The sequence below is a fragment of the Archocentrus centrarchus genome (assembly GCF_007364275.1).
Source record: "Archocentrus centrarchus isolate MPI-CPG fArcCen1 chromosome 18 unlocalized genomic scaffold, fArcCen1 scaffold_23_ctg1, whole genome shotgun sequence".
Taxonomy (NCBI): domain Eukaryota; kingdom Metazoa; phylum Chordata; class Actinopteri; order Cichliformes; family Cichlidae; genus Archocentrus; species Archocentrus centrarchus.
Genome location: NW_022060145.1, coordinates 6,318,878 through 6,346,517, shown reverse-complemented (window position 1 = coordinate 6,346,517; position 27,640 = coordinate 6,318,878). Strand labels below are relative to the sequence as shown.

Here is a 27,640-nt window from a genome sequence, read left to right as displayed (position 1 = left end):
TCATTTTTATCTGCAGTGGTGATGATTGGCTACAACAGCTCTCAGCAATTTTCTTTTGCTCTCTTGTGGGGACGGGGGGACGGGGGGGCAGCCTTAATCTGTCAGCTGTGTGACAAGACCAAACACCGGCCAATGAAATTCTGACAGGTAACAGTCAAAGGGGTAATGTCTCTGCTGAATCCTAAGCAAGTATAAACTCATATAACAATGTCTAAGGTTTGTGTGGTTATTGAAGGTTAATCCCAGTGTTAAGTAAACCACAAATACACTTCCAGACTATTTTATCTTCAGTAGCAGAACAAGATACTTAACTCATCTTCACTTACCAAACATTTTGGAATATTTCAGGCGTAACATGGCTAATACAGGATTTCTGGGGAAGATACTGACCTCAGTGTTTGGCAATTTACTCTAAAAATTCAGAAATATATGGTTTCTTTATGTCTTGCTAGGAAAATGGGAAATAGGTGAAGCGATGAAACGTGCAAACATACTATTTTATGTCTGTCAGACTGTGTTGTTGGTATTTTTGTAGATTAAGCTAAAGAAATGAGAACAAATTCTATATTTTTGCAACAGCTTGCTAGTAATAAGGTGCTTGTAGATAAAGCCAATTTTGTGTGTGTGACAGGTATTTAAGATAACACATGCACTATATTACCCAAAGTATTCATTCATCCATCCAAATCATTTAATTCAGGTGTTCCAAACACAGGTGAATAAACCAAGCACCTAGGCATGCAGACTGCTTCTACAGACATCTGTGAAAGATGAAGAACAGGGCAAACAGGTCAACCGAGGATGCTGTGTGACTGGCCCTCCACTCTGCCCTGACCCCCCTAGACCAACAAGATAGCTACGTGCGGATGCTATTCATTGATTATAGCTCTGCTTTCAACACAACACAAACTCACCACCAAGCTGGGCCCTCAACACATACCTGAGCAGCTAGGTCCTGGACTTCCTCACCAGGAGACCACAGACTGTGTGCATGGGGGAGCGGGTCTCCTCCAGCATCACCCTGAACATCGGCACACCACAGGGCTGTGTGTTGAGCCCCGTCTTCTTCTCCCTCTACACACAACACTGCAAACCCGCCCACGAGACCAACACCATCATAAAGTTTGGAGACGACACTATTGTGGTAGGCAGGATTACATCCAGCGATGAGGCTGCCAACAGAACAGAGATCGAGAACCTGGAGAACTACAGCCAAGAGAACAACTTGACCTTCAACGCAGCAAAGACGAAGGAGCTGATCCTGGACTTCAGGAGACTGAGGCCCCTTGTCCATTCCCTGATCAGAATCAGTGATGAGAGAGTGGAGGCTGTGCAGAGCATCAAGTACCTCTGGGTCAACTTCAGCCACGACATGACCTGGACCATCAACACCACAGCGACTGTCAAGAAAGGTCTCCAGAGGCTTCACTTCCTGAGGTGTTTGAAGAGAGCGCGACTCCCACAACAGCTGCTGGTGAGCTTCTACAGGTCAGCCATCGACTCTGTCCTCACATACTGTATCTCAGTGTGGTACGCTGGCTGCACTGCAGACAACAGGAAAGCTCTCCAGCACATCATCAAGACTGCTGAGAGGATCACTGGCACCCAGCTCCCCAGACTGGAGAACATATACAGGACCCGCTGCATCAGGTGGGTCACAGCCATAATCAGGGTCAGCACACATCCCGGACACTGCCTCTTAACCCCCTCTTCAATGAAATTTTGGAGGATGGCTCCAACAAAATTTCATTGTATTGTGTAATGGCAATAGAGACATCTTATCATTTGCTTATTGGCCCGCATTTATACCAGCGTAGACACACAGTAAACAAACTAATCTATGGAGCTGGTTTCTGATTATACTTCAATCCTGATTGAAATGTTTCAAATTCATGGCTAGAGAGATTTATAAAATATGAAACGTGGAGGCCCACAAGAGCACCCGATAAGGCTCACCTCTTCCAGTCACATCCCTCCCCAACCTCCACATTCCTTCTTTTCTAATATAAGCAAAGCTGACTGATTTCCTTAAGCGATTCACACACTTGCACACAATCAAAAATTGGTCAATGACTTTATGAGGAAAGGAATGGCAAGCTGGTATCATCTTGCAAACTGATTAGTTCAGTTTCCATCTGGTTTATAAACTTAAACCTGCTGCAGTGTGCCAAATCAGCTGCCTGGCACGCGGCCGACACTGGGTGCGCACCATGGCTTCCTAGCTTGAATTCTTTTCCTCCCCTCGCCTCTATTTTGTGTCACAGATTAAAAATAGCAAGTGGCCTTCTGCAGAATAAGCAGTTCACAGATTCTGGCTTTGACGCTGCGTTTGCCTGGAGAGGCCAGCTGTCACCTGCATGCAGGAAGAGTAGGCCTCACCACTGATTCTCAATACACACTGGGCTCTGGACTTTGGCTGCAAGACAAAACGGGTGTGTTTGCGTATCCATTTTATAGTGCGGGAAAACTACTGGTGTCTACAACTTCTTTAAAGATACACAATTACACTGAGAAGCATGATGTGCATATATTTGCAGATTTTGGTTTTACACAGGTATCCAATAAATAAACGACAGGCTGTGAAATTCTGGTCTGATACGAGTAGCAAAGTTTGACTAATAGCTAATGTCAGTGTCAATATTTTCAGATAGTTTATTCTATTTTTCTATAGATTTTCCCCCCTTTTTGTGCCAAAAAACACAAAATCATCATCAGTAATTACTAAATGTTTCATCATCACACCATCTTTGAGCACATAAGGCTGGAAAGAAGAGACTGAGGCTGCTCCATTCAGAATTAATAAGACACAAACCTTGTGAACACTTCGTTGGAACAAATTTCATTTTCTGGTCCAGAACATAACTATCAAGCAAACCTTAATGTGTGTGTGTGTGCGCATGTGTGTGTGTGTGTGTAAGCTCAAACAGCTATTACACCAGGTTCACAAAGTCAGCCTCTGTCAGCTGAAGTTTTGATCAGATAAAATTTCTGCCTGGGTGGTTTCTAGCTTAAGAGCTGCTACAAATATCCAACTTTCAATCCCGCGAGACCACTGGTTCGCAACCTTTTGGTTATATATCAAAAGCCCTGTTAGATAAGCTCAAGTACTCCTTCGACACAGCCCATCACATCCCAAACATTTCAATTGATGGTAAGCCAGATGTTTTTTTGGTTTTTTTTTAAGTCTTTATAGAATAAAAGTGAATATTGTTATAGTCATATTTTCATACAGTAGCTGGTTGGGCCAAGTCTGTGTTTGTGCTACTAACAGTGAGTAGAAGCTGGATGTTTATCAATCACAGTGTAAAAATTTGATCCAGAACTTTAGACCATCTCTTATTTTAACTATTTTACAGCTGGAAGTCTTGTGTTATATTTGGAGAAAGCCTGTGTTTATGACTTTATGCGAATTAGTTTAACCATTTATCCACTGACTGTTCAACCATTTTAGCTAATGGTTTGGATCTCTCTGCTTACTGCCCACTCCCCCCCCCCCGTTTTAAAAATCATAATTTCCATTATTTTCTTACCCCTGTTTAGGAATCACTAAACATTGTGTCTGCAGGATGGAAAGGACCGACATCAAAGTGAGAAAGTTTTCACAGGACTCTATGCAGTCCTGTGAAACACTAAGCACACCCTTACAGCTTCCACTGGAATAAAGAGGGTAAGTAGCAGCCAGGTGCTGCTAATTAAATGCACTTGATTAACTGATCATCAGCGAGTGTGAGCACCTCTATTAATGCAGACATTTTGGCAGTTTGCAGGTCTGGAGCATTAGGGTGTGTGTTAACACAGTGTCACAATCATTCCAGGAGCGGACATCCCAGCAAATTCACCCCAGGTTCAGACAGTGCAATGCTCAGAGAAATTGCAAAAACACAAGGAGCTGCATCTCAGACTCTTACAGGTCTCAGTTACCACGTTAAATGTTTAAGCTCATAACGGTACAATTAGAAAAAAAGACTGGAAAAAGTGTGGCTTGTTTGGAAGGGTTGCCAAGAGAAAGCTTCTTCTCTCTGAAAAGAACAGTGCAGCACAGCTTAGGTTTGCAAAGTTGTATCTGAACAAACCACAAAACCAAACTGGAGATGTTTGGCCATAATGCACAGCACTATGTTTGGTGAAAACCAAACGCAGCATATCAGCACAAACACCTCACACCAACTGTCAAGCACGGTGGAGGAAGGGTGATGATTTGTGTTTGTTTTGCAGACAGGAACAGGGTACCTTGCAATCATTGAGTCAAACATGAACTGCACTGTATACCAAAGTATTCTAGAGTTAAATGCTGCTACTTTCCCACCGCAGAGGAGCCGGTTCGCGTGCCAGTGCTGTTCCCAATGAACCGGCGAAACGCTTAAGAACGGGCCCGCGTTCCCACAGCGTTTCTGTGAACTGCTCCTTTACGTATGAGCGTGGGCGGGTCCTCTTTTGGACACGGAAGCCGAAGCGCACAATCGTGGGAGAACGCACTCCCCTTTCTCGTGCTGCAAATACGTTTCACGGTCCAAACCAAACTACTGCAGCATCTGTGCGCAGCACAGAGGTAAACACAGACAGCGATTAGAGCAAGAAGACAAGTACGCACTTTGTGTCCTTTTATCTGTGATATGAACTGATACAAAGCAGCAAGTTCAGCCTTAGAGCCCAACCTAATTCACAGCCGTGAAAATCGCTTCGCTTTTCTCATGTAATACACATGTAATATGGTAGAAAAGGGGCACGCCCTTCTGCTGCTTTCGTCACGCGTTCTTGGTCCGAGACCAGCTAGTTTGTGGGGCCGGAGTTGAACCCGTTTTTCGGCTGAGCACCGAGTGCTTCCACGGTGGAAAACCTGCCTAACGGTTCAAATAAAGGCACCGGCTCCAGAACCCTGTTGGTAGGAAAGAGGCCTGAGAGGCCTGTCTGACAGCTAAAGCTTGGCCAAAATTGGGTCATGCAACACAATAATGATTCCAAGCACAACAGCAAATCTACAACAGAATGACTGAAAAAGAAAAGAATCAAGGTGCAGCAATGACCCAAAATCCAAACCTCAACCTGACTGAAATGCTGTGATGAGATCTTAAGAGAGCTGCGAATAAACAAATGCCCACAAACCTCAAAGAAATGAAGCAACACTGAAAAGAGTGGGACAAAATTCATCCACAAGAGACAATGATAAAGTCAAATAGAACATGATTATTTTAAGTTACTGTTGCTAAATTTGGTTCTACAAACTACTGAATAATTAGTAATCATTAGTCAAAGAATTGCACACTGAGTCCTATAAAAACTCTCTTTTTCACAAGACTGCATGTCTGTATTAGTTTGATTCCTCTTGCTGAGAAGAAACGCGACAACCAACAATGCTGCAGGTTTATACATTTATATTTATAAATATCAGTGAGTATTTCCATATATAAGGCACATGTAGTCCAGTCCAAAACGCAACTGTTAAATATGGAAAAATAAAAATGGACTCATTAGTAAGATTCGCCCATAATGATAAACAGACATAAATAGAATCTCCAGTATTAAGATTAATAATTCACAATTATGTACACATTCATTACAAGTTTTGGTATGCCAATTTGGAATCCCTTTAAGAGTTACAAAAATGCAGCATTCAGTTTATTAATGTCCCCTAGGAGGAAGAAGAAAGCAAACAATTGAGATTATCTTATCGCAGGGGAAAGGAAGAAGAGAATTTGGGGCACAGGAGTGGATGTTGCCATATTTGTTATTTTCCTAGCTAAATTCTTCCTGCAGGGCATTAAGTTTGTAACTCCATCGAGTTCAAGATTTTCTCGTTCCTCTGTAGCAACAAACCTGTCTAGATACAAAGTGCACTTCGAGCTTTGTCAATGTGGCTGAAAAAGGGCTTTCTCTCTGTTTTATTGACTAAAGCGGTGAAGAAGACAGCTCGTGAGCAGTGGCTATGTTGTGGGAATGCAACAGTGGATGATTAATGCAGTCATCAATAACGACGACAAGGACGAGGATTTAAATAAGCTTCTCAGTTGGATCATGCCAAGTTGTCACTATGACAGGAGTCACTCTGTGCAGAGGGACACTGAACGTCCCACTCGCCTGTACTCGACACCTCTGCAGCCTGGCTCTCTGGAACTGATACCGAGGCTTCTTCATGTTCGGGTACATTCTTAGACTCATCGTTCTGGGATTCGCAGGGCAGGTGACCCGCCTCTGCATGACTGACAGAGGCCTGTTTAATTGAAAGCCACTGGAGATCTGATTCAGTGGGCGGAACATCCAGCGCCAGAGCTGCTTCCTCGCCTTCCTCCACTGTGGAACCCAGCTCTTCATCATCATCAACTCCTTCTACCTCATGGCCTGCCTCTTCCACAGGGCTCCGCCCCTTCTCCAGCTCGATGCCTACTCGATCTTCTGTAAGGGTCACCAATTCTCCCCCTCTCCTGTCAATCCCATTCGTCTCCACCCTGTCAAGAGTCTCCAGGCTGCTGAGCAGTGCAGGTGCGTCTTCCCTGCTGACGCCATCTGTGCCAAGGTCAGTGCCAGCGATGTGGCGTTCCCAAGATGATTCATGTGAACTTCTGTCATCTAAAACAACTGGGGAAAGGAAGTTGAGACGACTGGTCATTTTAATTGCTCGCTTGATTTGAAGCTGTAGCTGAAAAAGTTTAAAAAAGTAAAGTTTCTTATTAGGAGCTGGAGATAATGATTGTCACAACTGCAGAACATAAATAAAAAAATAAAAAATAAAAAAAAAAGATTACAATGCATGAAAAAATAAAATAGCAGCAACAGATAAAAAATTAAGAAAAAAAAAGCCTATACTGATTCTCTGTGAAAAACTTTCCTCTTTTGGAGTTGGATCACTGTGTCAATGTAGAAACTTATTTCAATTACTTATGTGACTGAAGTGCTTCCATGGCAACAGGCTAAATATAGCAGCGGTGCCCCAGACAAGGGGACGCAAGACAAGTGTGACGCCCTGCATCTCAGCAATAGCAACAGCTTAGTTCTGCTTCTTCGCCAAAATACGCTCTCACTTTGGGGATTACTGACCCATATTTGTGGATGTGCAGGCAGAAAGGTTAAAGACTGCACACGCAGAGCCCCCCCCCCCCCCCCCCCCCCCATTACCCACACATACACAGAGAGATGCGCAAAAACATGCAAGAAGAAAGCAACATTACTTGATGTGGCATCCATATTTATGGCCCCCTCCCCCCGATCCCTCGCCCTCTTTCAAAGAGAACATGGCAGAAGTTTCTGAATGTCAGTGGGCGAGAATTTGCTTCACATTTCCAAAATGCCATGGCATTTGGGCATCTTGCACCAATGAGGAGCAGGGAGAAGTGGAGGCGGGAAGGGAAATGACTTGGGTTAAACACGGAAGGTAGAAAGGAGTGTTTTAGCATGCGGTGGCTAATTGTGGAGTTTATGCCATTAGCAGTGGGGGGGGGGTGTCTTATCAATGACTGGAGAAGCCAGTCGCACGCAATTACACACTCACCTTTGGGTGGCTGCACTCTGGGCTGCATATTTGGCTGAGATGTGACACGCGTAGGATGAAGTTCTGGCTGAAGGTTTTCGTTTAGTGTGACACTGTCTCGTGTCCCTGCAACATCAGCACCAAGAAGAAACGGTCCCAGTTACTGACAGGTCCAAACAATAACAAAAAAAACATATGAAGAGGTTTTTTGGGGGTGGACTACATGGAGAGCATGTACGATGCTGCATACAAACACGCGCACGTATGCATTGCTGTGCTCACAGGAAGAGGCTCCAGCTCCCTCTCATCTGTCTTCATTAGTGATGGCTGCACGCCTCTTAGGCTGACACCATATGCTACACAAAAGAGACCGTGGACTATAAACCAGACGTCACAAGCATACACACAAAACTATATGCACACAGACACGCGGCTGTAAGTTAGCAGCCTTTGCCTTCACAGAAAGTCTGAACAGGCGAAACTCTGCGTGAGTCTCTGACCGTTCAACTGCGCGACATAAAAACAAACAGGAGAATGAGGAAAATGGATGACTGGGTGCCACAATGCATGAGAATCATGAATGGTGAACGGAGACCATATTGTTATGAAAGCAGTCCATATTGTTATGGATGCTCAGTGTTTACACTGACATGGGAACAGCGAGTGAGGGAGAGGTGGAGGCTGTTAAAATTCTGAAGCTTCTTCATACCAGCTGCACAGATCAGAAGAAGCAAAAACAAAAAAAGTCATGTTGTCCATAAAGTTCCTTTAATTATATTACACAGGCTGTTTTTTAATCAATAAGTTGCTGGGTTTGTTGTTTTTTTTTTTACTTTTGGTCTGGCAGTACTACCACCTTTAAAATATTTAACATAATCAACTGTCATGAAACACAGATTAATTTTATGGTTAATTTTGACCAAAAATCAATTTGATTAAATATCTGAATTGAAGCATGACAAACAATATTTCCATAGAGCATTTGTGGTTATTGTCTTGAAAACATGTCAACAACGATCCAGTGCAACCACAGACTGATGATCTGTGGCGGCTTCATCTCTTCACTCAGACTTCTGAGCCTCATCGGGTCTATTTTTGGCACTTACAGCAAGTGCTATGTGGAACAGACATGGCCCAAAAGTCAGAAAACTGAGCCTGATATGGCAAGTATTTGTCAAATCTGACCCCACACCTAACATCTGATCCATATAAAATGGAACTGCAGCCGAGTCTGAGCAAACAGACCTACCCTGAGCCAGTGCCATCAATTCAAGGCCAAAGATATGCAGATATGGGCCACGTTTGCCAAACAAACTGCTATTTAGGAGGATGCTAAAATGCTGTTGAATGTTTGGGTATCACACTGTAGCTATCAAACGACAAAGTTTTCTCGAAAAACAAATATTTGCTTCATTAAATTCAGATTGCTGGCCTGAAGTCCGTGAAACTGCATCCAAGCACTAAATTGTACTTGCATTATGACAGTCTTGTCCAAGTTTTGAGAGAGCAATCTAGGAAGACTTTACCAGACTGCCTACTGAAGCCAACAATAAAGCAATGCTGGTTACTGGATATGCAGAGGAAGGCCCAGACTGAGCACAGCAGCTGTGTCTCCATGAGGCGGGCAAACCTCCGGAGACAGGAGGCACCAGCGGTTTGCTTTAAACCCTTACTGACAGCTGCCTGTACTGCCATCTAAGCCTCCCCTCCATACCCCTCTACATACATATATACGCTTATGCACATATCCAGCAATAAAACAGACTGTTCTGCATTATGTGACACCCGAACATAATAGATTTTAAAGACTATCACAAATAAAGAGAAGTGTACATAGCTGTCAACTAGTCACAGAAGCTTACACCATTGCAGTGCCGTCTAGCTCGACAGTGACAGGAAATGCCTTCCTCTTAACTGGAAAAAGTCTGTCAGTTGACCAAAACAGGGTCTTTTCAATAGCTGATGTACTCTGACAGGTTTTCACTCGCAGTGTTACATTTCAGCTTGCACTCATTCAGCACAGGAGGTGGGGGGCGCTGAACTGGAGGACTGGGGGAGAGCTATCAATCACAACTTTATCTGACTCACCGCATCGCTGTCACTGTTATTGTTTTTGGCTCTCTCTCATCCGTAGACAATGTAGTCACCTCTAGTGTTTTCCGGGCCTCAGGTAGGCAGCCAAGGCCCTCCATCCTATCCTGTTTGCCTTTAATATCCATCAGCCCAACTTCATCTCGCATCAAGGCCACAGACACTCACATCTCTCTCTATATCTCTGTCTCCCTAACTGTGGTGGACAGCGTGGTCGTCAGGCACTCTGGGCCCTCGTCTACAAATTCCCTAATAACGGCACATTCCCCTAAATGTGTTTGTAATGTGGGCAATCATTTTCAGTAATGGATGCTTGTCAGTTTTATGGCGGAGAGAATGACGGTCTCATGACAGGGCACCTCCATCCAGCGGCAGCCCCTCCACCTTTCAGTCTGTTTCATAGACGGCACAACATCTCCCTCCAGTGGGGATGAGGGGGAACTGCTTTCTAAGTGAGAAGCATGGTCCCCTGGTTTCAGGCTGCAAATGTTTTTCTGATTAGTTTTAGTAAATAGTTTTACTTTTTTACTGGTTTTGCTGTTCTGAGAGTGGAGCCTGTTTACAGGACAGGAAAAGTCACCGGCTGCATTTCTTAGGAAAATCCGACACCTGATAAATGCAAAAATATGAATACAGGTCTAAAAATGGCACATTTTAAAGGGCATTTTAATCACTTTGAGAGCATTTTCTGTCCCACATAACAAAACTTGGTTTTAATTTGGTACATAAAGAAGATCCATGTACCACCCACCTAATTTTTTTTTGTTACACAGTCGACAGCAAATGTCCATCTGTAATATGAGAGCCATGACTCCTCTTACATGTCCTCACATAATTTCTTTCTATTGACAATCTAACTACAGTTGTATATGGACTACTACTCAACAGCACTGTGCTGCCTTAAAAAGGCTTTTACTGCCCTTAAAAGAAGCCCAGCTGCATCATTCAAAGGAACTGCTGTTTTTCCCCCCGTGTGTTCAATTTAAGACAGGCCCAGCGGACCAAGAGCATCAGTGTGTGACACGCGGGCGGCCTGATTCAGTCAGTGGTATCATGAACAGACATATGAGCTGGTGGTCAATGGAGTCAACACATTGTAAACGGTGGGCATGAGGTGACATGTTTTCTGGGCGTCTGCCCAGATTTGTCCTGGCATGACATAGTGGAGGGCATGGATGAGCTAAGTGGGGCAGAAGGAATACATACTCCCAATTCCCACAGATACGTGGTAGGTCAAGCCTGAGACGCAGCCAGAGAGGAGAGAAAGACACACACTGTTATAAACAGAAAAGCTCATTAATGAAAAAGACAGGAGGGGAAATAAATTTAAACCAGTTGGCCAGCTAGAATAATCCCAGAAAAGATCTCTGGGTCGCACGTTTTATTTAGAAAGACACGCGTGACAAAACAACAGGTTCACCTTTAAATGCACCACACTGGGAAACACATTTGGCAAAAGTTTAATGCTGTGCATTTTCAATCAATTAAAATAATGTAATTAATGTTCATTATATGCATCTATAATTTCAGAGGATTTTACAAAGACTTGCATTAGTAGACTACAAATGAAAATTCTGAACTGAAATTGGGCCTTTTTTTGTAAGAAAAACGCATTTGTTTTAAATTAAAACTAATTGCTGGCTGATTTTTTTCTTGATTTTAATGGAATATCTACATATTTACATTTAGGCATATCAAATATCACTCATGTGTCTCAAAGTATTACTGCAGTACAATAGTATTGGAAGACTAATTGATTTTTAGAAGAACCCTTTTTAATCTTTTTGCTGATTAAACCGTCAACAAATTTAGCTAGTTGAGTGTCTGGCGCTTCAGTCTGTGTGGATTTGAATGCAGTCTTAACTTTCTTGTTAGTGTTTGAGAATTCTTGTTCTAAGAAGTGAAGGCTATTCCATGAGGAAAAATAGTTTTTAAAAAAGAAGATTTCACACAACAGTGTTCACTTCCCTTCACAGAACAGAGCAAACAGGCTCTAACCAGAGTAGAAAGAGAAGTGGGAGGCCCAGTGCACAGCTGAGCAAGAAGACATCAGAGTCTCTAGTTTGAGAAACAAACGCCTCGCAGGTCCTCAGCTGGCAGCTTCATTAAATGTTACAAGCAAAACACCAGTCTCATTGTCAAGAGCGGAAAGGCAATGCCAGGATGCTGGTCCTCGAGGCAGAGCAGAGCAAAGAAAACGCTATGTCTGACACCAGCCAATGTCTGATCTTTCGTTCATCTTAATGTTTCATTATCCGCACAAATTTATGTTTGCTAATGATGTGGTAAAGATTACAGGTTCTCTGTGGCAGCCTTTCACCACTATAATAATATGAACTGGTAATTTTAAGTGGTTAAAATCAGATGTTGAGATTGATGCATTTGTTTTCACTGACGTTATTTGATCATGTTATTTTTCCTAAAGGAGAAAAAAAAGTGTCTGAGGATAAAGATGGTCAAATTACTTTTACTGGCCTGTAATGGATTATTAAAAGGACAGAGCTTGATGGTGGAACAGTTTAGATGTGCAGAGACCCACCTGGAAGACTCCACAACCCTGAAACCTCCAAGGTCTTCAGCTTCCTTTCCAAATCTGCAACTCTATTTCCCAAGATCCTGCAGGCCAGGTAATAAGAAGGGTCAGGGATCTTGGTGTGCTTAAGTCACAATCTAATATTTGCTCTATAGGAGGAGAATTCTTGTAAGCTAAACAAAGAGCTAGACAAACAATTTAGGTGCGTCAGGTGGTTGTAAAACACTTGTGATGCCGGGAAGCCACAGAGCGGGTGGTTGCAGCTGCACTCTTGTAATACCTGTTGGTGTGCCTCTGGTGTTGGATGACCAAGTTCTTCTCATGGATGGTCTCCAGCAGAGCAGTGGCGAGGGACTTGAGGTCAGAGATGGACTGAGGCGTGGCTGGTAGACTGCAGCCCTGCTCTTCCAGAAGCATCTCTTGGACTAAAACGGAGGGGGAAAAGAAAAATCAGGGTGGGAAGAAAGGAAAAGAGAGAAAAAAAGAAGACGGGTGAAATAAGGTCAATAATCCACCAATAAAACTTACAGAAAAGTTAAAAATAGATAACAAAGAGAGCAGGGTGATATAACAAGAGACAGGGCACACAGCATGATAAGAGTAAGACAGAGATGGAGCGTTAGAAACAGCTGTCTTCTAGGTGACACTCTCCAAACTTTAACTCCAGAGCACACTGTGCTGCTTCTGCCAGCAACTGTCAGTCATCATGGCAGGCTCATTTCCCTGCCAGTGGTGCTCTCTACCACTCAGAATACAATTAGTAACCCAGCTGGTGTCCGGCAGTGGCTCGAAGGATCGTCAAAAAAAGAAGTTATTAAATAATCCATTGAGACACGGCTAGAAACAAAGGACGTGGCTGTTATACTGAAGACACACCATCAGCTGTAGAGTTTATCTGATCAGACAGCATTTGCATAAAAAAAGAAAAAAAAAAAAGGGAAGTGGCAGACAACATTTTAGTGTCTTTCTACAGTTTCCAGATCAGCTAATTCTACATCTATTTATGTCTGAGTTTAAAGAGAACTCAAAGTGAGCTGAACAGTTTGGGTTTTCACCTTGTTTGGCTGAGAGGACGCCTGTAAGAGGACTGTTATTTGATTTCCCATATGTGCTGGAGTTTTTCCTCCTCTCCAGGGCTGTCTGCAGGGATGAAAAAAAACAACAACAACAAAAAAAAACAAGAGAATAAAGCTCACCCTGCTGAGTGAGCTGAACATTTGGAATAAAAGCCACTTCCTTTACATTAAGAGCATGCATTGTGTCAGGATGCATCTGTGCCACCTTCACATTTTAACAGCAGCATTCACTCTGTACCTTGTACTTCATGATGTTTGACTTCAGCAGGTTCACCTCCTCTTGCACCTGGTTTAAACGGTCGTGCAAATACCTACAGTAACAACAATCAACACCCAGCAAAGTCAAAGCACACATGACAAAACAGAGGAGGTGCATATTACATGTAAAATATTACAATTCATTTCTAGTTGGAGGTCAGGCACCTGCTGGTAGCAGTGCACTGGTAGTCCATAGATGCAACAGAGCTTTGCAGACTCAAGTCTACATGTTATCATTGTGCACTGTCAGCAGGAGGCAGTGTCAAAAAAGATGTGGCACATTTGGTAATGTGAATGACCCTTATGTTTGTGCTGTGGCTGGTCATTTAGCAACCCCCTGCCACAGAGAACACAAAAGCCACAACTACATAAAAACTTATTTGTAGGGAAGTGAAACCAAGTGTTCTTCTCATCCATGCTGTTTTGATCTTTGATTAGGTTTTTTTTGGCACTTTTTTTCTTCATACCAAACACTTCTGCCCCTCCCTTTCCTGTTCAAGCCATCTTTTCAACCAATCAGTTTTCTACCTACAACAGTGTCACTGGTGTTGTGCTATGTGCAACTGGCGTTTTGGAAGGCTGCACACAAATGTCTGTCTGTAGCCTCTGAGTTGGTTGAATTCCCACAGTCCCTCTCTCTATGTAGCCAAAGACCTACGCAGATGTGCAGCGACATTAAACATAAATACCACATGAGACACATGGGAAAAATATTGAAGCGCGTGTACAATTTTACATATTAAGGAAGAACATGTCCAGTTAAGCAACAAGAAATGGCCATCTAAATGACGAGAGAAAGAGAACTGATAAGTTTATATTATTTGAAGGCAGGAAGGTCAGTCAGTTCTCCATGTGCCATCTCAGAAACCATCAACTGACTTTCATGAGAACCGCCTCAGGAAAGGAAGACCAAGAGAGATGTTTATTAGGATTACAGCCTCGGAAGTCAATCATTGGCACTTCAGATTAGAGCCTTCAAGTTTCACACAGCGGATAAAGTTCAAGCAGCAAACACATCTCAGCATCAGCTGTTCAGAGGACACTGTGTGAATCACACCTTCATCACCTAAGAAACACAAGAATTGGACACATATGTGTGTGTCTCATCGTTAAATATGGTGGAGGTGGTGTGAGGATCTCCACTGGCGACACGGTTGCTGATTTATTAAGAACTCATTCTGCAGCAACAGGACATTGACCCAAAATATAACTTCAGGCAAGAAGGAAGAGGGATGCTGCTCTGAATCAGGGACACCTGGCTTCCACAGTCATCTGACCTAAACACAGCTGAGAAGGCTTTTGGATGAGATGCACCACAGAGAAAGGAAGAACAGCCAGGAAGTGATCAGTATGTGGGAACTCCTTCAAGACTGCTGAAAAAGCATTCCAGGTGATGATGAAGGTAGCTGAGAAAATGCCAGGATACTGCAACACTGATACTGAAGCCAAAGATGGCTACTTTCAAGACTTAAGATACGTTTTAGTTGGTTTACCCTCACTGTGTTTACTATGTAAATTTAAAGTATGGTAATAAATACTAGTGTTGAGTGTTGCTGAAGTGCATTAAAATAAAGTGCCTCATGATGACGCTTCTGTCTGGTACATCTCTAACTCACTTGTTTTCCATGCAAAGGGCGTCCACATCAATGATGCGAGCCTCATGGTTCCCCAAAATATGGTTCAGCTCCACATTTAGTCTCTCCGCCTTCTCTCTGAACACAATGCGTTCTGCCTTCACGTCCTGGAGCTCGTCTGTCAGTGCCTTCATGTTGTTCTCCATCTCCTCCATCTAGAAAAAAAAAGGCACACAGGCAAAAATGTCTGCGAATGAAGCCACGGAAATGTTCACATGATGGATATTTCAAAGCTTTGCTCATTAAAGTAGAGTTTGCTGAGACTGCATACACTGTTTTTAAGCATTCAGCAAACTCAGGAGGCCCCCTGCTGTTTTAAAGTGAGAGGCTCCCACTCTAGTAGATACCAGTTAAGTGCCTCAAGAACACCTCCACTGTGGATTTCAAAGAGGAGGAAGCTTTGTTTATCAGTATAATGCAGTTACTGTGTTTAATGTGCAGAGAGGATTGTGCAAATAATAAAGTGTTCTACTCTCAAATTAAAGCCAAAGTGCATGGGCAGTAGTAGCAGTTTGAGAGTTATTTCCAAGCAAGAAGTGATTCACTGTACAACATTTTAATTAAACTAAATGAGCTACTGAGCCTCTGTCTGTTCAAACAAAAGAAAACTTAAGGAACACTTTGAAAACACATCAGATCTCAATGGAAAAGAATCATGTTGATATCTATATTAACATGCAATAGGTAATGTGTTAGGAATGAATGAAAAGAAGCCACATTGTTTGATGGAAATGAAAGTGATCAACCTACAGAGAGCTGAATTTAAAGACACCCTGAAAATCAAATGATGTGCCAGGCTAGAACATTTTCTCAAAATTTCATTGTGGCAATTTAAAATGGTACTTGGTCGTTTATATGGCCCCACGTGCTTGAATGCATGGCTAACAACATTGGGGTATGCTCCTAATGAGACTACGGATGGTGTCCTGGGGAATCTCCTCCCAGATCTGGACCAGGGCATCACTGAACTCCTGGACAGTCTGAGCTGCAACCTGGTGGCATTGGATGTACTAAAACATAATGTCTCAGAGGAGTTCTGTTGGATTTAGGTCAGGTGATCGTGGGGGCCAGTCAATAGTATCAATTCCTTCATCCTCCAGGAACTGCCTGCATATTCTCGGCACATGAAGCCGGGCATTGACGTGCACCATGAAGAACCCAGGATCCACTGAACCAGTGTACGGTCTGACAGTGGATCCAGGGATTTCATCCCGATACCTAATGGCAGTCATGGTGCCGTTGCACCGTTGTAGAGATCTGTGTGTCACTCATGGGTATGCCTTCCTAGACCATCACTGACCCACCAAACTGGTCAGTGTGACATTTTTCACAGCTTCTCCAGACCCTTTCACATCTGTCACACGTGCTCAAAGTGAACCTGCTCTCATCTGTGAAAAGCACAGGGCACAAGTGGTGGACCTGCCAATTCTGGTATTCTATGGCAAATGCCAATTGGACTCCACGGTGCCAGGCAATGAGCACAGGACCCACTAGAGGGTGTTGGGCCCTCAGGCCACCCTCATGAAGTCTGATTCTGATTGTTTGGTCAGAGATATTCACACCAGTGGCTGCTGGAGGTCATTTTGTAGCTCTGGCAGTTCTCGTCCTGTTCCTCAATGCAAAAAGGAGCAGATACCGGTCCTGCTGATGAGTTAAGGATCTTCTGGACAAGGCGTTCAGCTCTCGTATAACTGCCTGTCTCCTGAATCTCCTCCACACTCTTGAGACTGTGCTGGGAGACACAAAAAACCTTCTGGCAATCGCACGTATTTATGTGCCATCGCGAAGAAGTTGGACTACAGTACCTGTGGGACCTCTGTAGGGTCCAGGTATCATCTCATGCTACCAGTAGTGACACTGACCCTAGCCAAATGCAAAACTAATGAAAAAACCAGAAAAGAGGAGGAGGGAAAAATGTCAGTGGCCTCAACCTGTAAAACCATTCCTATGTTGGGGGTTGGCTCATTGTTGCCCCTCTAGTGCGCCTGTTGTTAATTTCATCAACACCAAAGCAGCTGAAACTGATTAACAACCCCCTCTGCTACTTAACTGACCAGATCAATATCCAAGAAGTTTAACTGACTTGATTCTGTAGAAGAGTTCCTTTTTTTTGAGCAGTGTATAACAAATATCTGTCATTAGTCCCTTATTAGTTCCAGAAACTTTAGGTTCCTTTAGGATCTACCACAATTAGGTAAATCAGTCTGATAAGTGTTATTAGACTGTATATACACTGCAGGATAACTTAATGTCTGAATGATTGTGATGAATGGATAAAAAACAAAAAGAATATGGCAAGTGGGAAAAGACTCAAAAGTAGTTAATATCTGCAGTGATTATTGGTTTCTAGTGGAAACTGCCATTACTGAATCACTTGCTTCTGGACCCAATCGCCATTCACACTCACTCTGCTCATCCTTACATCCATTTTCCCAATGACATACATGTCTTTGGCCCATGAACATGCAAACACTGCATGGACAGAAGGTTCAAACCTAGATCCTTGTCGTGAGGCAACACTGTTCTAAAGTTTTACGTGATATAAAAATGCCATATTGTGATATAATTTTCCTAGCTTTGCCATGCCTTTATGTTCCCTAGTGCGTACAACAAGACAAGCCTGAGCGTGTCTGGGAGCCATGTGTCAGCCTCCGGTGACGATTTAATGCCTAAAAAAAGGAAGCTACTCCAACAACCTCCAACAAAGCACAATGCTTTGCAAAATATGCAGGAAAACTGTTCCTGCTAAATATGGAAACAACAAACGCGTATCACCATTTGAAGCAAAAACACACTGTCAAGTACAACCAGGCTATGAAGGAGGAGAGACTAGCAGCTGGTGATGTGTGACCCAAAAAGCAAACAAATGACTCCACCAAGTGTCAGCGTCGCTGGAGCACTCCCTAGTTGCACTCCATGTGACCTCAAGAGCAAAATGTGGATGGAAATTGATGCAGTTACATGGTGGGAAAGTAGAACTTTAAACCCAAGATATATCTTTTGGGTCATTTTATTTTTCAGCTTTATGATGTGACATATTGTGTGCGTCTTGATGAGTTACAAGGTTAAGCTACTTTAGCTATTATTAAAGTGTTAAGCAGTTATTTTAAAATTTTACTTAACAGAATAAAATGAGGCTAGGCTACTTCTGTGCCTACATGTGACTTGTGTCACTATGTTCGCACTACACTGCTGCAGGAACCTTTTTCAATAGATTCACACTTTGAATTAGGCAGTGTGTCATCGATGAGAGCAGCTCACTCGAAAAGAAGGATGGAAAATGCCCTTCATTTACTTACTGTATAAATGCTGCTGCCTGCAAGCTGCAAGCACCAATAAAACATTATTCAGGATTTTTTTTTTCTATATTGTCAGAAATGTTGTTATTGGAAATATCATCCACTCCTAGTGCTAACCGCTGCAACACACCCTTTCTGGTGGGTTAAATTTGTCCTAACATGTCCCTGGACCAAGTTCCTTCCTCTCCCTGTGGGCTTGGAAAGGTTCCAGTGGGCTCTGTACAAATATACCATATTTATCAAAAATTCAACAAGGACCTGAAAATGGAGGATTTGCTGCCAATAGCTGGTTTTTAAACAGCAGCAAAGTGTTTTGAGGTAAGAAATGCATCCACCTGCAGCCCTGCTCTCTCCAGCTGGCAAACCAAATCCTCACGTTCATGGGCAGGGAAGTGGCGCACCCCGACCTCTTCATCACCCAGCCTCTGTCGAGTAATGGTCATCCTCAGGAGCTGCAGAAAAAAACAAAACATGTTAAACTCACTGCTTCTCTTTCTCACACTAGGTTAAGAGTTCCTGCATTCAGTTCATTTTAAAAGTTAATCTGTGTGCAAGTTTGTGTCAGCGCTCCTAGTAACTTCACCTTGTTATCCCCCTGGGCCTCTGCAAGCCTCTGAGTGAGCTCCTTCACCTCCTCAGCAAGCTGTTTTGCTCGTTCCCTCGAGTCCCTCAGCAGCTGAGCCAGGTTCACCTGAGGAGCAAGCAGAGGAGAAGAGTGAATGCAGAACAGCTTGCGGCGGGCCAGAAAAGGTTCAGATATGCCAAGAAAACACATTCAATCAGCATCAAGGATCTTCCTTCTTCTGCTTAAGAAAAAAACATACAAATCTTAATAACCACAAAATTGCAGCAATAATAGCAAAGCCAGTTGATATTCCTGTTCTAACCACAGATAGAATTATTCAGTGTGATCAGTACTGTCCTTTTTCATATCATTTTATTCATATTTGCTGACTTCTATCTGACTGTGACCATAAGCTGCTCCAGAGCAGGTTATGGTCAAAGAATTTTAAATCAAACTACTAAAATGTGAGCTTTCATTCAAGAGTTTTAACAAGTTTTGCATTAACTGTTTAGGAATTATTTTTATACATACAGCCCCATTTGACTGTACCTACAGCATTAGCATTAACAAATTTACAACTTACTTGATTGCGTTTTTCAGGTGGCAAAGAGGGGTCACCATCCTAAAACATGAGAAAGCACAATATTAATGTGTTATATCATCAACTGCAACAATATAGTAAATACGATATGTTGAAGAAAAAAAAAAAAAAAGTAAAGGATTAACAATCCACTGGGGTGGAATGAATACTCCTTCAAGAGCAGTCACAGAAACAAAGATAGAGGCAAAAACAAGTTTATCTGAAGCAAAGTATAATCAAGTTATAATCTGATGTGCCAGAAACCTGAGTCAAAGAGGTGGGGAAGGAAATTATGGATATTACAAAAGAAATCAGAGAACTTCAAAAAGTATCTAGAGGTCAAAGCAAGAGTTATCTGACTTAATTTAAAAAAAGCCTCTTGACAATACAGAAAGAAGAAATACAATCCATGGCTGAAAGAGCTGGAATAAGAAACCACTGACATGAGATTTGAAAGAAACAGAGAGAAAGAGTGGAAATCTAAAAGAAATCAAGACAAAATAATATCAGGATTTACAATATTAATATAGTGATACTGTTAACAGGACAAAAAACCCATAAGCTTCAAAATGAATTCCAACATCTTAGTGGATTGTTAATCCTTTTTTTCCTCACCATACCTGTAAAATACTCCATACTATTGGTATTCACAAAAAAGCACCACCTTGAAGGCTGAACCACTCACAATGAGTTCCCTGTACTTCTTTTTGAGCCCCTGGTGACGCTCTCTCAGCTGGTTGGCCATCAGCTTGTACTGGTCTCTTTCCTGCTGACAGGTATCTAGCTCTTTGGACAGAATGAGGAGGGCCTCCTTCTTACTCTCCAGCTTGCGCTTACACACCAGGAACTAAAACAAACAACGCACAGAAAGCAGAGGTGTTATGAGATCTATTACAGCGGACAGAATTACCTGCAGGTTATGTTACACCTGCATCAAGTTTGTTCTTGGCTTTATGGTGCCCTACTTACCCTAATCTGTGATGGAAATGGTTAAATTAATTGTACAAACAAAACCAACCCTGAAATGATCCTCACACACTGGAGTGACGTGTCTGACGTGGAGATAAGGCCCAGAATGAACAGTGGAGACCTGGATAGCAGTCAGACCAGTTCACTTAGCAGCTTCTATCATGCAGCTGGATGTGCTCTAGTAGTTTTAAGAAGTTCAGCTACAGTAGAGCAAATAACTGCTACTGTCATTACTGCGTTAAATGGTAGTTATTTTCTCGCTTGTGTGGACTCTATAATGTAAAAAAAAACCCAAAGTGGAGGTTATTTGACATTTTCAGCATATGGTGCTAATTTCATTAGCGTACAGTCTTAAATTACTGCGTCATATATGTGTCTATATTCACATATGCATACAAGTTACTCAGTAATGCTGTTAACAGGTAAATGCGGGCCCACAGGTGGGTCTGTCCTATCCAGACACAGTAGCAGCATCATCACATGGAGGCAGGCAGGGGCATTCCCACCAACACGGTCGTATATTATCAGCTTAACGGAACAGCTAGCAGACGCCATCAACGAGAAGCCCACCGTTGTCAAAAATGTTTCTATTAAACAGCGTCCAGGTGTAAAGCCCAGACCGAAGCTCGTACCATATGGAGCCGGAAACGTCTATAAAACCGGTCTGCGTCTGCAGCAACTGTTTAGTCTCCCCCCCTCCTCACTTACCTCGCTGACTAGCCCCTGCCAGTCACTCTCACTCCTTTTGGAAGACTGCATTATTTGTAATATGTTACAAAAATGTCACGACGCAGCAGCCTCCCTCTCCTCATCCGTTTGTTTATCCTGCAGCGTCACTTTTTTTTTTTTTTTAGCCTCCGTCGTCAAGTTACGCAGACAGGGAAACGAAGAAAACGACTTCCGGTACGTCTGTGAAATTAAAGAGTTTGACGAAACTCAGTTTTGGACGACAATAATATATATTCAGATGTTAAACGATTTTACATGAAACACTAGATATCTTACACGATTCGTAAATAACTGCTGGGGCACTTCTGGAAGTGGCAGGAATAAAACGCAAATGGTTTCTTTCACAATAAGAGCAGAAAGTCCGTTAATAAAAATGTTATTCTTTCTAGTCTTGAGAAAAATAAGCCAAACGCTGGCTATAATACAAATACAAATTATATGGGGAAAATGCACTATTTACCTTTACTTTATCTCTTATAGCTTTTAAAATGGTCGTTTCGAACTCCATATTTTAATTCTTGGAATTTACAAGAGTAACTTAACAGTTTTTTTTTTGTTTTTTTTTACTTTTTTGCGCACATATTTACCGCTATTAATAACAGAATGCACGAATTTGTTGTGAGATGTAATTACACACTCATCTATGTATATTTATGACTAAAATATCAACTTTTTCTAATAAATAATAAAAAAAATTACCACCTGCACCTTCAAATCCAAATTGAGATGCTTTGGCATGACCTTAAACAGGCCATTCATGCTCAAAAACCCTCTTTAAAACAATTCTACAAAGAAGAGTGGGTCAGAATGTATCCAGTGACATAAAAGACTCACTGCCAGCTATCACAGACACTCACGGTACGACTGCTGTTCTTCCTGCCATGAGTGGCACAACTAGTTATTAGATTTATGGGGCAATTACTTTTTTACACAGGGGCAGCAAAGTTTGGATAGCTTTCTTCTATTTAAAATAAAACCATCATTTAAAACTGCATATTGTATTTATGTGGGTTAACTCTGATGTGACAAAATCAAAAAAAAAGCTACAGCATGAGGAAGGGGGCAAATACCTTTTTACGGCACTGTATAGTCTAATGGTTACAATAAAGTCTCTATTAGAGATTAGTCTTAATATCATGTACTGTTCTAAAATACACATTTCACCTTCTGTCAGTCTTTGGACTATGAAAAACAACGACAACAGATGCAAAAAAAGGTTTATTTCAAAGAACACATTTTATTATCTCCAATTCTGTATCAGATCTTGCTTCATAATTGTACAGTATTCAACTTCATTTCAAATCATTATTCTGAGAGTCTTGAACTGGGATGCCAAGAATCGCCTTGGTACTGGCGGAAGTTGCTGCAAAGGTGGTGCTTATGTCTTCGCTGTCTTCTGTTTGAAACATTTCCCTCAAGGGTGTCTCTGAATTCCAGCTGTGTATCTTGGCAAATTTGTAAATACATCCGAAGAGATCAGGAAATAAAGCCAATACATCAATTTGGGCTGCGTCCTTGGCACTGTAAACAAGTTTTATTAGTGAGTTGTAACAAGAGAAGTAAGCTTCCAAATTGTTGATAGTATCACAAATATCTGTACTTTTTGCTTAGAATTACCAGAAATTAAACTATATACGCATATGCATGTGTGTGTTCTTGAATTACATCCCTTTCATTTAGTTTAACTTACTAATGCTCATGGAGATTGCGTATAAAGCGCAATAATCCCAGAGTGTTTTCAGGGTAGGGCTTTTTTTTGCTGTCCACCTTCTGAAGCAGCTCTTGTGGAAACTGTGACAACAAATAAACACTGGTCATGAAATGGAATTTAGGAACATACAAGTTTTGACTTTCATGTTCCAATTACCTTATTTTTCCACTGTTTAAAGGATCTATCCACAGCACATGTTTCTAGTGAACCAATCAGCTCCTTATCAGCCTTTCGACAGTTTGCTGCCTCCTCTCTGTTACCTATCTTTCTCAGGTATTCAAATTGCCTGGAAATAAAGTTGAAATTATACTTTTTAAGTACAAAAAAGCAAAAGAAAAGATTGTATGATGCCAATTTCTATAAAAGCAGGAGCAGCGCAAACGAGTCATGCTTAAAAAGACAAGAACAAATGTGTAGGAAAAGGATTTAGTATTTGCTGCAAACGTTAGCATGCTCCTGGCTAACTGACTACATTACGGTTTGGGTTCTTCTTTCCCAGACACGGATTAAACCTAGTGAATACTGAAAACACTTTTTCCCAGTGTCAGGGAAACTGCAAATTCTTCATAATTTAGGCTCATCACCATCTCTATTCTTGCTTTACTAAAGTGAAACCAGAAATCAAAAGTGGGTTCTTGTGGTAAGAAACAAGTTATCAGTCCATTTGCAGGCCTTCCTTACTTTTCAGAAGTCCAGAAGAACGGATGGCTTAAGCATTCTTCTACTTTGGGTCTGTCCTTTGGTTCGTTGTTGATCATCCACTCGATGAGATCCTTTGCCACCACATCTGGGACATGATCCAAACTGTACTTCCCATCGTAAATGTTGGAATCACGTTTACAGATTATTTCGCCAAACGGATGGTGGCCTCCAGAGAGGATGTAATAAACCACCATTCCTGCCACCTTAATGATAACACATTATTAGTTTAGGTATTTTTAACAAGCCATCTTTCACTTAGTCAAGTTTGCCTGTGGCAGACTTTACCTGTATATCACTGCTTGACTTGTATGATATGACAGATTCTTCTGCCAAAGTCTCTCGAGCCATCCAGCATTTGGTTCCTGCACTGCCTGTACGTAAAGTTGTTTGGCCTTTGAGTAAATGTCTGCTTATGCCAAAATCAGCTAATCTCGCCCTCCCAGTAACATCTGCAGGACACAAGATATAAACAAAAACTCAAGAAAATCCCATCTGGTAATTATCAATGTATATCCTTTTCTTCCTGAATTTCAGCCATGTCTTACCAATCAAAACGTTCTGTGGTTTGAGATCTCGGTGGAGAATTTTAGGATTTCCACAGTGAAGCACCTTCAGGCTTTCAAGAACTTGTTTAACAAGTTTCTTTAACATCAGTGGGTGACAGTCATTATTTCTGATATATTCTTCCAAGGTGTATTCACAAAGTTGCAGACAAAGATATCCAAAGTTCTCGTCCTCCGCAGCATCAACATATCGTACAATATAAGGAAGATCGAGCTCTGGATGTCGTAGAATTACTTCCTCATTCTTCAGCACTTCATAGTTGCTTTTAAGCATTCTCTTAATGGCGACTTCTGTGCCGTCATCTCTCAGCCCCAAGAAGACTTCAGTGCCATCGCTTCCCTTCGCTATACGGAATTCTGCATCATTCACATACATAATGCTTCCGATTCTGGATATTTTGCTTTTGTCTGTGCTGAGCTTCTCCAGTTTCTCCTTCCACCTCTTGCTGACTGGAAACCAGTTTTGTTGTTGTGCTTTTTCATAGGTGTTGTAGTCAAAAGGCTTTAAATCTGAAGCTGTTTCTGGAACAGGAACTGTTGTTGGATTAGTTTCTGCAGAGCAAACTTGATCGTTTGGGTCTTCTTGCCTTTCTTTTTTTTCCCCGGCTCCAGGTGAGGCTGTATGTCCTTCACATTCTGAGTTTGGTTGGGTCAAATAATTTTTGAGACATCTCAGCACTTCTTTCAGCTTGTCATTCATCTTCATATCAGCAGATATCAGTATGTCTTCAGGCACTGAAGTTATGCCCACTGATGTAAAAATGTTAGCTGCTTGTTCAACTAATATCAGGTTGGCAAATATGCCGTATGTGTAGACTCTGATGTTAGTGGGGAGCTTCTCATTTACAAAAAGAGCAATGGTTTTGCATAACTTCTCCAAAAAGTTGAAGTGCCAGTCCTTTGTGCCTTTTGTTTTCTGTGTTATCACATACAGTGTTTGTAGCACTACTTTATAGACATCAGGTCTCTCTTTTAAGCTAAGCTGTTCCAGTAGGTGGGGAACTACATCCAGTGCTTGCTCATTTGATATGTCATCCATCGTGCAGAAAACTGCATTTAAACTATCAAGTGCCCTCCTTACATGTGTCTTAGGAATGTTTGGAAAGCGACTGGTTGCACCTGCAATGTAGGTGTTCACATTTTCAGTTTCCTTCAGCCATTTAATACATCCCTGTCTGTATTTAACTGAATCTGGTCTTTTAAGAGTAAAGAGCATTTCAATCAAGGCCAGATGGCACTGTGGCTCCTCCAACAGCATGTGACTGCTGAAAATACTGAGCACTTCTTCGGGTGTTTTTTCACCAAGGGCAATTTTAATATCTATAAAATGTTTGTCTTGGGAACACACTTTATCTCCATCTGATGCAAAGTCATTAATCATCTGAGATATTTTTTTATTGTGAATAAGACATTGAGGATCATTCATGGGCAGCAATGCCACCAGGGCACCAGCAGAGATGAGCATTTTCATGACATCCTCCCTGCCTTCAATGGCAGCAATTTGCAGTGGTGTGAATTTCTGTTGTTGCACTGGAGTAGAACTCCAACTATTTGGACTAGCTTTTGCCTCAAGCAATAGAGACACAAAAAAAAGTGGTGCTTTGGATAGTGAGACAGAATGCAAAGGTGTCCAACAAAGTTGAGAAAGTATATTTGGGTCTGTACCCTGATGCAGTAGGTACATACATATATCTGTGTTGTGATTTACAACAGCAGCAATCAGTGGGGTTATATAATCATTACACTCTGTACAGGGGTAAACCTCATTAATATAATTGTCCTTCAGTAATTTTTGGAGCTCCTCAAGATCATCTTGACATATACACTGGATTATAGGATGTGTTTCTGTTGAGGGGGGGGCTGTCAGTTGTTCCTCTTCCATTTCTTTGCTTCAGTTTACCTGTGAAAGAGATAAAGAATTGACATTAGCCAAGTAAGAGAAAATCTGCTTCCATTTTATAGCTTACAAAACATACCAAAAATTGTTAAAATTGGACTTTGTGCTTATTTAATGTTAAATGGTAGTTTGTAACTGTTTTCAGAAGCCCAAAAATTCTATCGAGGTTATCGCATCAGAGGATTCATGTATGCAGAAATAACCGTCGGCCTTATTTGTATTTCATCCATTTCAGCTGTAATGGGGCCCTTTTTTTCTCTCCAGTCCCTTGTACCTGTTGTTTGTATAAATTGCAGATAATGTTATGTAGACCCAGTACTGGAGAAATGCTCATTTACAAAAAAGACAACTATTCTGCATAACTTGGGAGCTGAGCGTGAAAGCGAAGCTGTCGATTTACTGCTCAGTCTAAGTCCTTACCCTGACCTATGGTCATGAGCTTTGGGTAGTGACAGAAAGAAGGAGATTGCGGACTACAAGTAGCAGAAATTAGCTTCCTCCGAATGGTGGCTGGCCTCTCCCTTAGACATAGAGTGAGGAATGCAGTCATTCAGGAGGGGCTCACAGTAGAGCCGCTGCTCCTCCACATCAAAAGGAGCCAGTTGAGGTGCTTCGAGCATCTGATTAGGATGCCTCCTGGAGGTCTGGGCTTCTCTGCTTAGGCTGCTGCCCCCACGACCCAGATAAGTGAAAGAAAATGGATGGATGGTGATTAAATAAAAAATATGGTTTTGATTTTCTTAGGCAGGTAGAGCCCACTGTTTTGTTCACAGTAGCCATTTTAATATTAACACAGGTAAACAGGTGTCCCATTAATAAAGGCTCTGTGGTCAAATAAAACCTCATACAGTGTGATTAGTAACATTAATAACGTCTTCTGTCGCTTCTTCACTCTGCATTGATTCTCCCATTTAATCTGTTATCCTGCACAGTCAGTGCTAACAATCAGGGCAAAGCATCCCTGCTCTAATCTAGCACCAACCAGAGAATAAGAAATGAGATAGAAGAGCGGTTATAATATCTAAGGAGACTAAAAGGATCTAGTAGCTGCTTGGTTGAGTTAGTGTATGAAAGGTTCGCGAACGAAGTATGATTAATTTGCAGTTAGTGAACTTTTATTGAGAAATGCCACTTCTGTGAGGAAATGTATTCTAGCACGAATGAGTACATTCTTAAACATTTTTTGAATGACATGGGCACACCGAGGAACTTGCTGATATATATATATATATATATATATATATATATATATATATATATATATATATATATATATATATATCCCCTAATCCCCTATTGCGGCTGGCATGAAAGTACAGTACGTTCATATCGCCTCATTCCGCTAGGAGCCTTCCAAAGGAAAACGCATTCCTTAACCACAATCATCGGGATCGAATATATTCCGAAACTTCAGCAAAACACCCGCTGCTAAATCGGTAAAGCATGCGCAAAGATTACTTATGATAAAGTTTTGAGATAGCTAGTCGAGGATAGTAAGGAATTATACTTACACAGGGACGAAGAAAGACACGTCCCGTTTTGAATATGCCGGGTAATGGCGCCCGTTTTCC

General features: G+C 41.9%; 2 protein-coding genes across 5 annotated transcripts; both read right to left on the bottom strand.

The window, feature by feature from the left end:
• Positions 1 to 5,394: 5,394 nt before the first annotated feature.
• ccdc149a (coiled-coil domain containing 149a) lies at positions 5,395 to 21,541 on the bottom strand. 3 transcript variants are annotated; one of them, XM_030722663.1, is made up of 13 exons: positions 21,473 to 21,541; positions 21,176 to 21,376; positions 20,184 to 20,345; positions 19,502 to 19,540; positions 18,937 to 19,044; positions 18,689 to 18,805; positions 15,037 to 15,209; positions 13,401 to 13,473; positions 13,142 to 13,226; positions 12,367 to 12,511; positions 12,093 to 12,169; positions 7,484 to 7,588; positions 5,395 to 6,573 (listed from the first exon to the last, which is right to left on the bottom strand). In XM_030722663.1, exons 2-13 carry the CDS (start codon positions 21,224 to 21,226, stop codon positions 6,011 to 6,013), a joined length of 1,698 nt encoding a protein of 565 aa, XP_030578523.1. In that variant the 5' UTR covers positions 21,227 to 21,376; positions 21,473 to 21,541; the 3' UTR covers positions 5,395 to 6,010. The 3 variants fall into 3 exon arrangements, with proteins under 3 accessions (XP_030578523.1, XP_030578522.1, XP_030578524.1); XM_030722662.1 differs by having other exon boundaries at positions 21,176 to 21,509; XM_030722664.1 differs by lacking the exons at positions 21,176 to 21,376; positions 21,473 to 21,541 and adding an exon at positions 20,517 to 20,895.
• A 913-nt stretch (positions 21,542 to 22,454) lies between these two features.
• LOC115775202 (serine/threonine-protein kinase/endoribonuclease IRE1a-like) lies at positions 22,455 to 27,640 on the bottom strand. Of its 2 annotated transcripts, XM_030722754.1 has the most exons (7): positions 27,581 to 27,640; positions 24,155 to 26,072; positions 23,895 to 24,058; positions 23,589 to 23,812; positions 23,064 to 23,193; positions 22,887 to 22,987; positions 22,455 to 22,717 (listed from the first exon to the last, which is right to left on the bottom strand). In XM_030722754.1, exons 2-7 carry the CDS (start codon positions 26,052 to 26,054, stop codon positions 22,489 to 22,491), a joined length of 2,748 nt encoding a protein of 915 aa, XP_030578614.1. In that variant the 5' UTR covers positions 26,055 to 26,072; positions 27,581 to 27,640; the 3' UTR covers positions 22,455 to 22,488. The 2 variants fall into 2 exon arrangements, with proteins under 2 accessions (XP_030578614.1, XP_030578615.1); XM_030722755.1 differs by lacking the exons at positions 23,895 to 24,058; positions 24,155 to 26,072; positions 27,581 to 27,640 and having other exon boundaries at positions 23,589 to 23,888.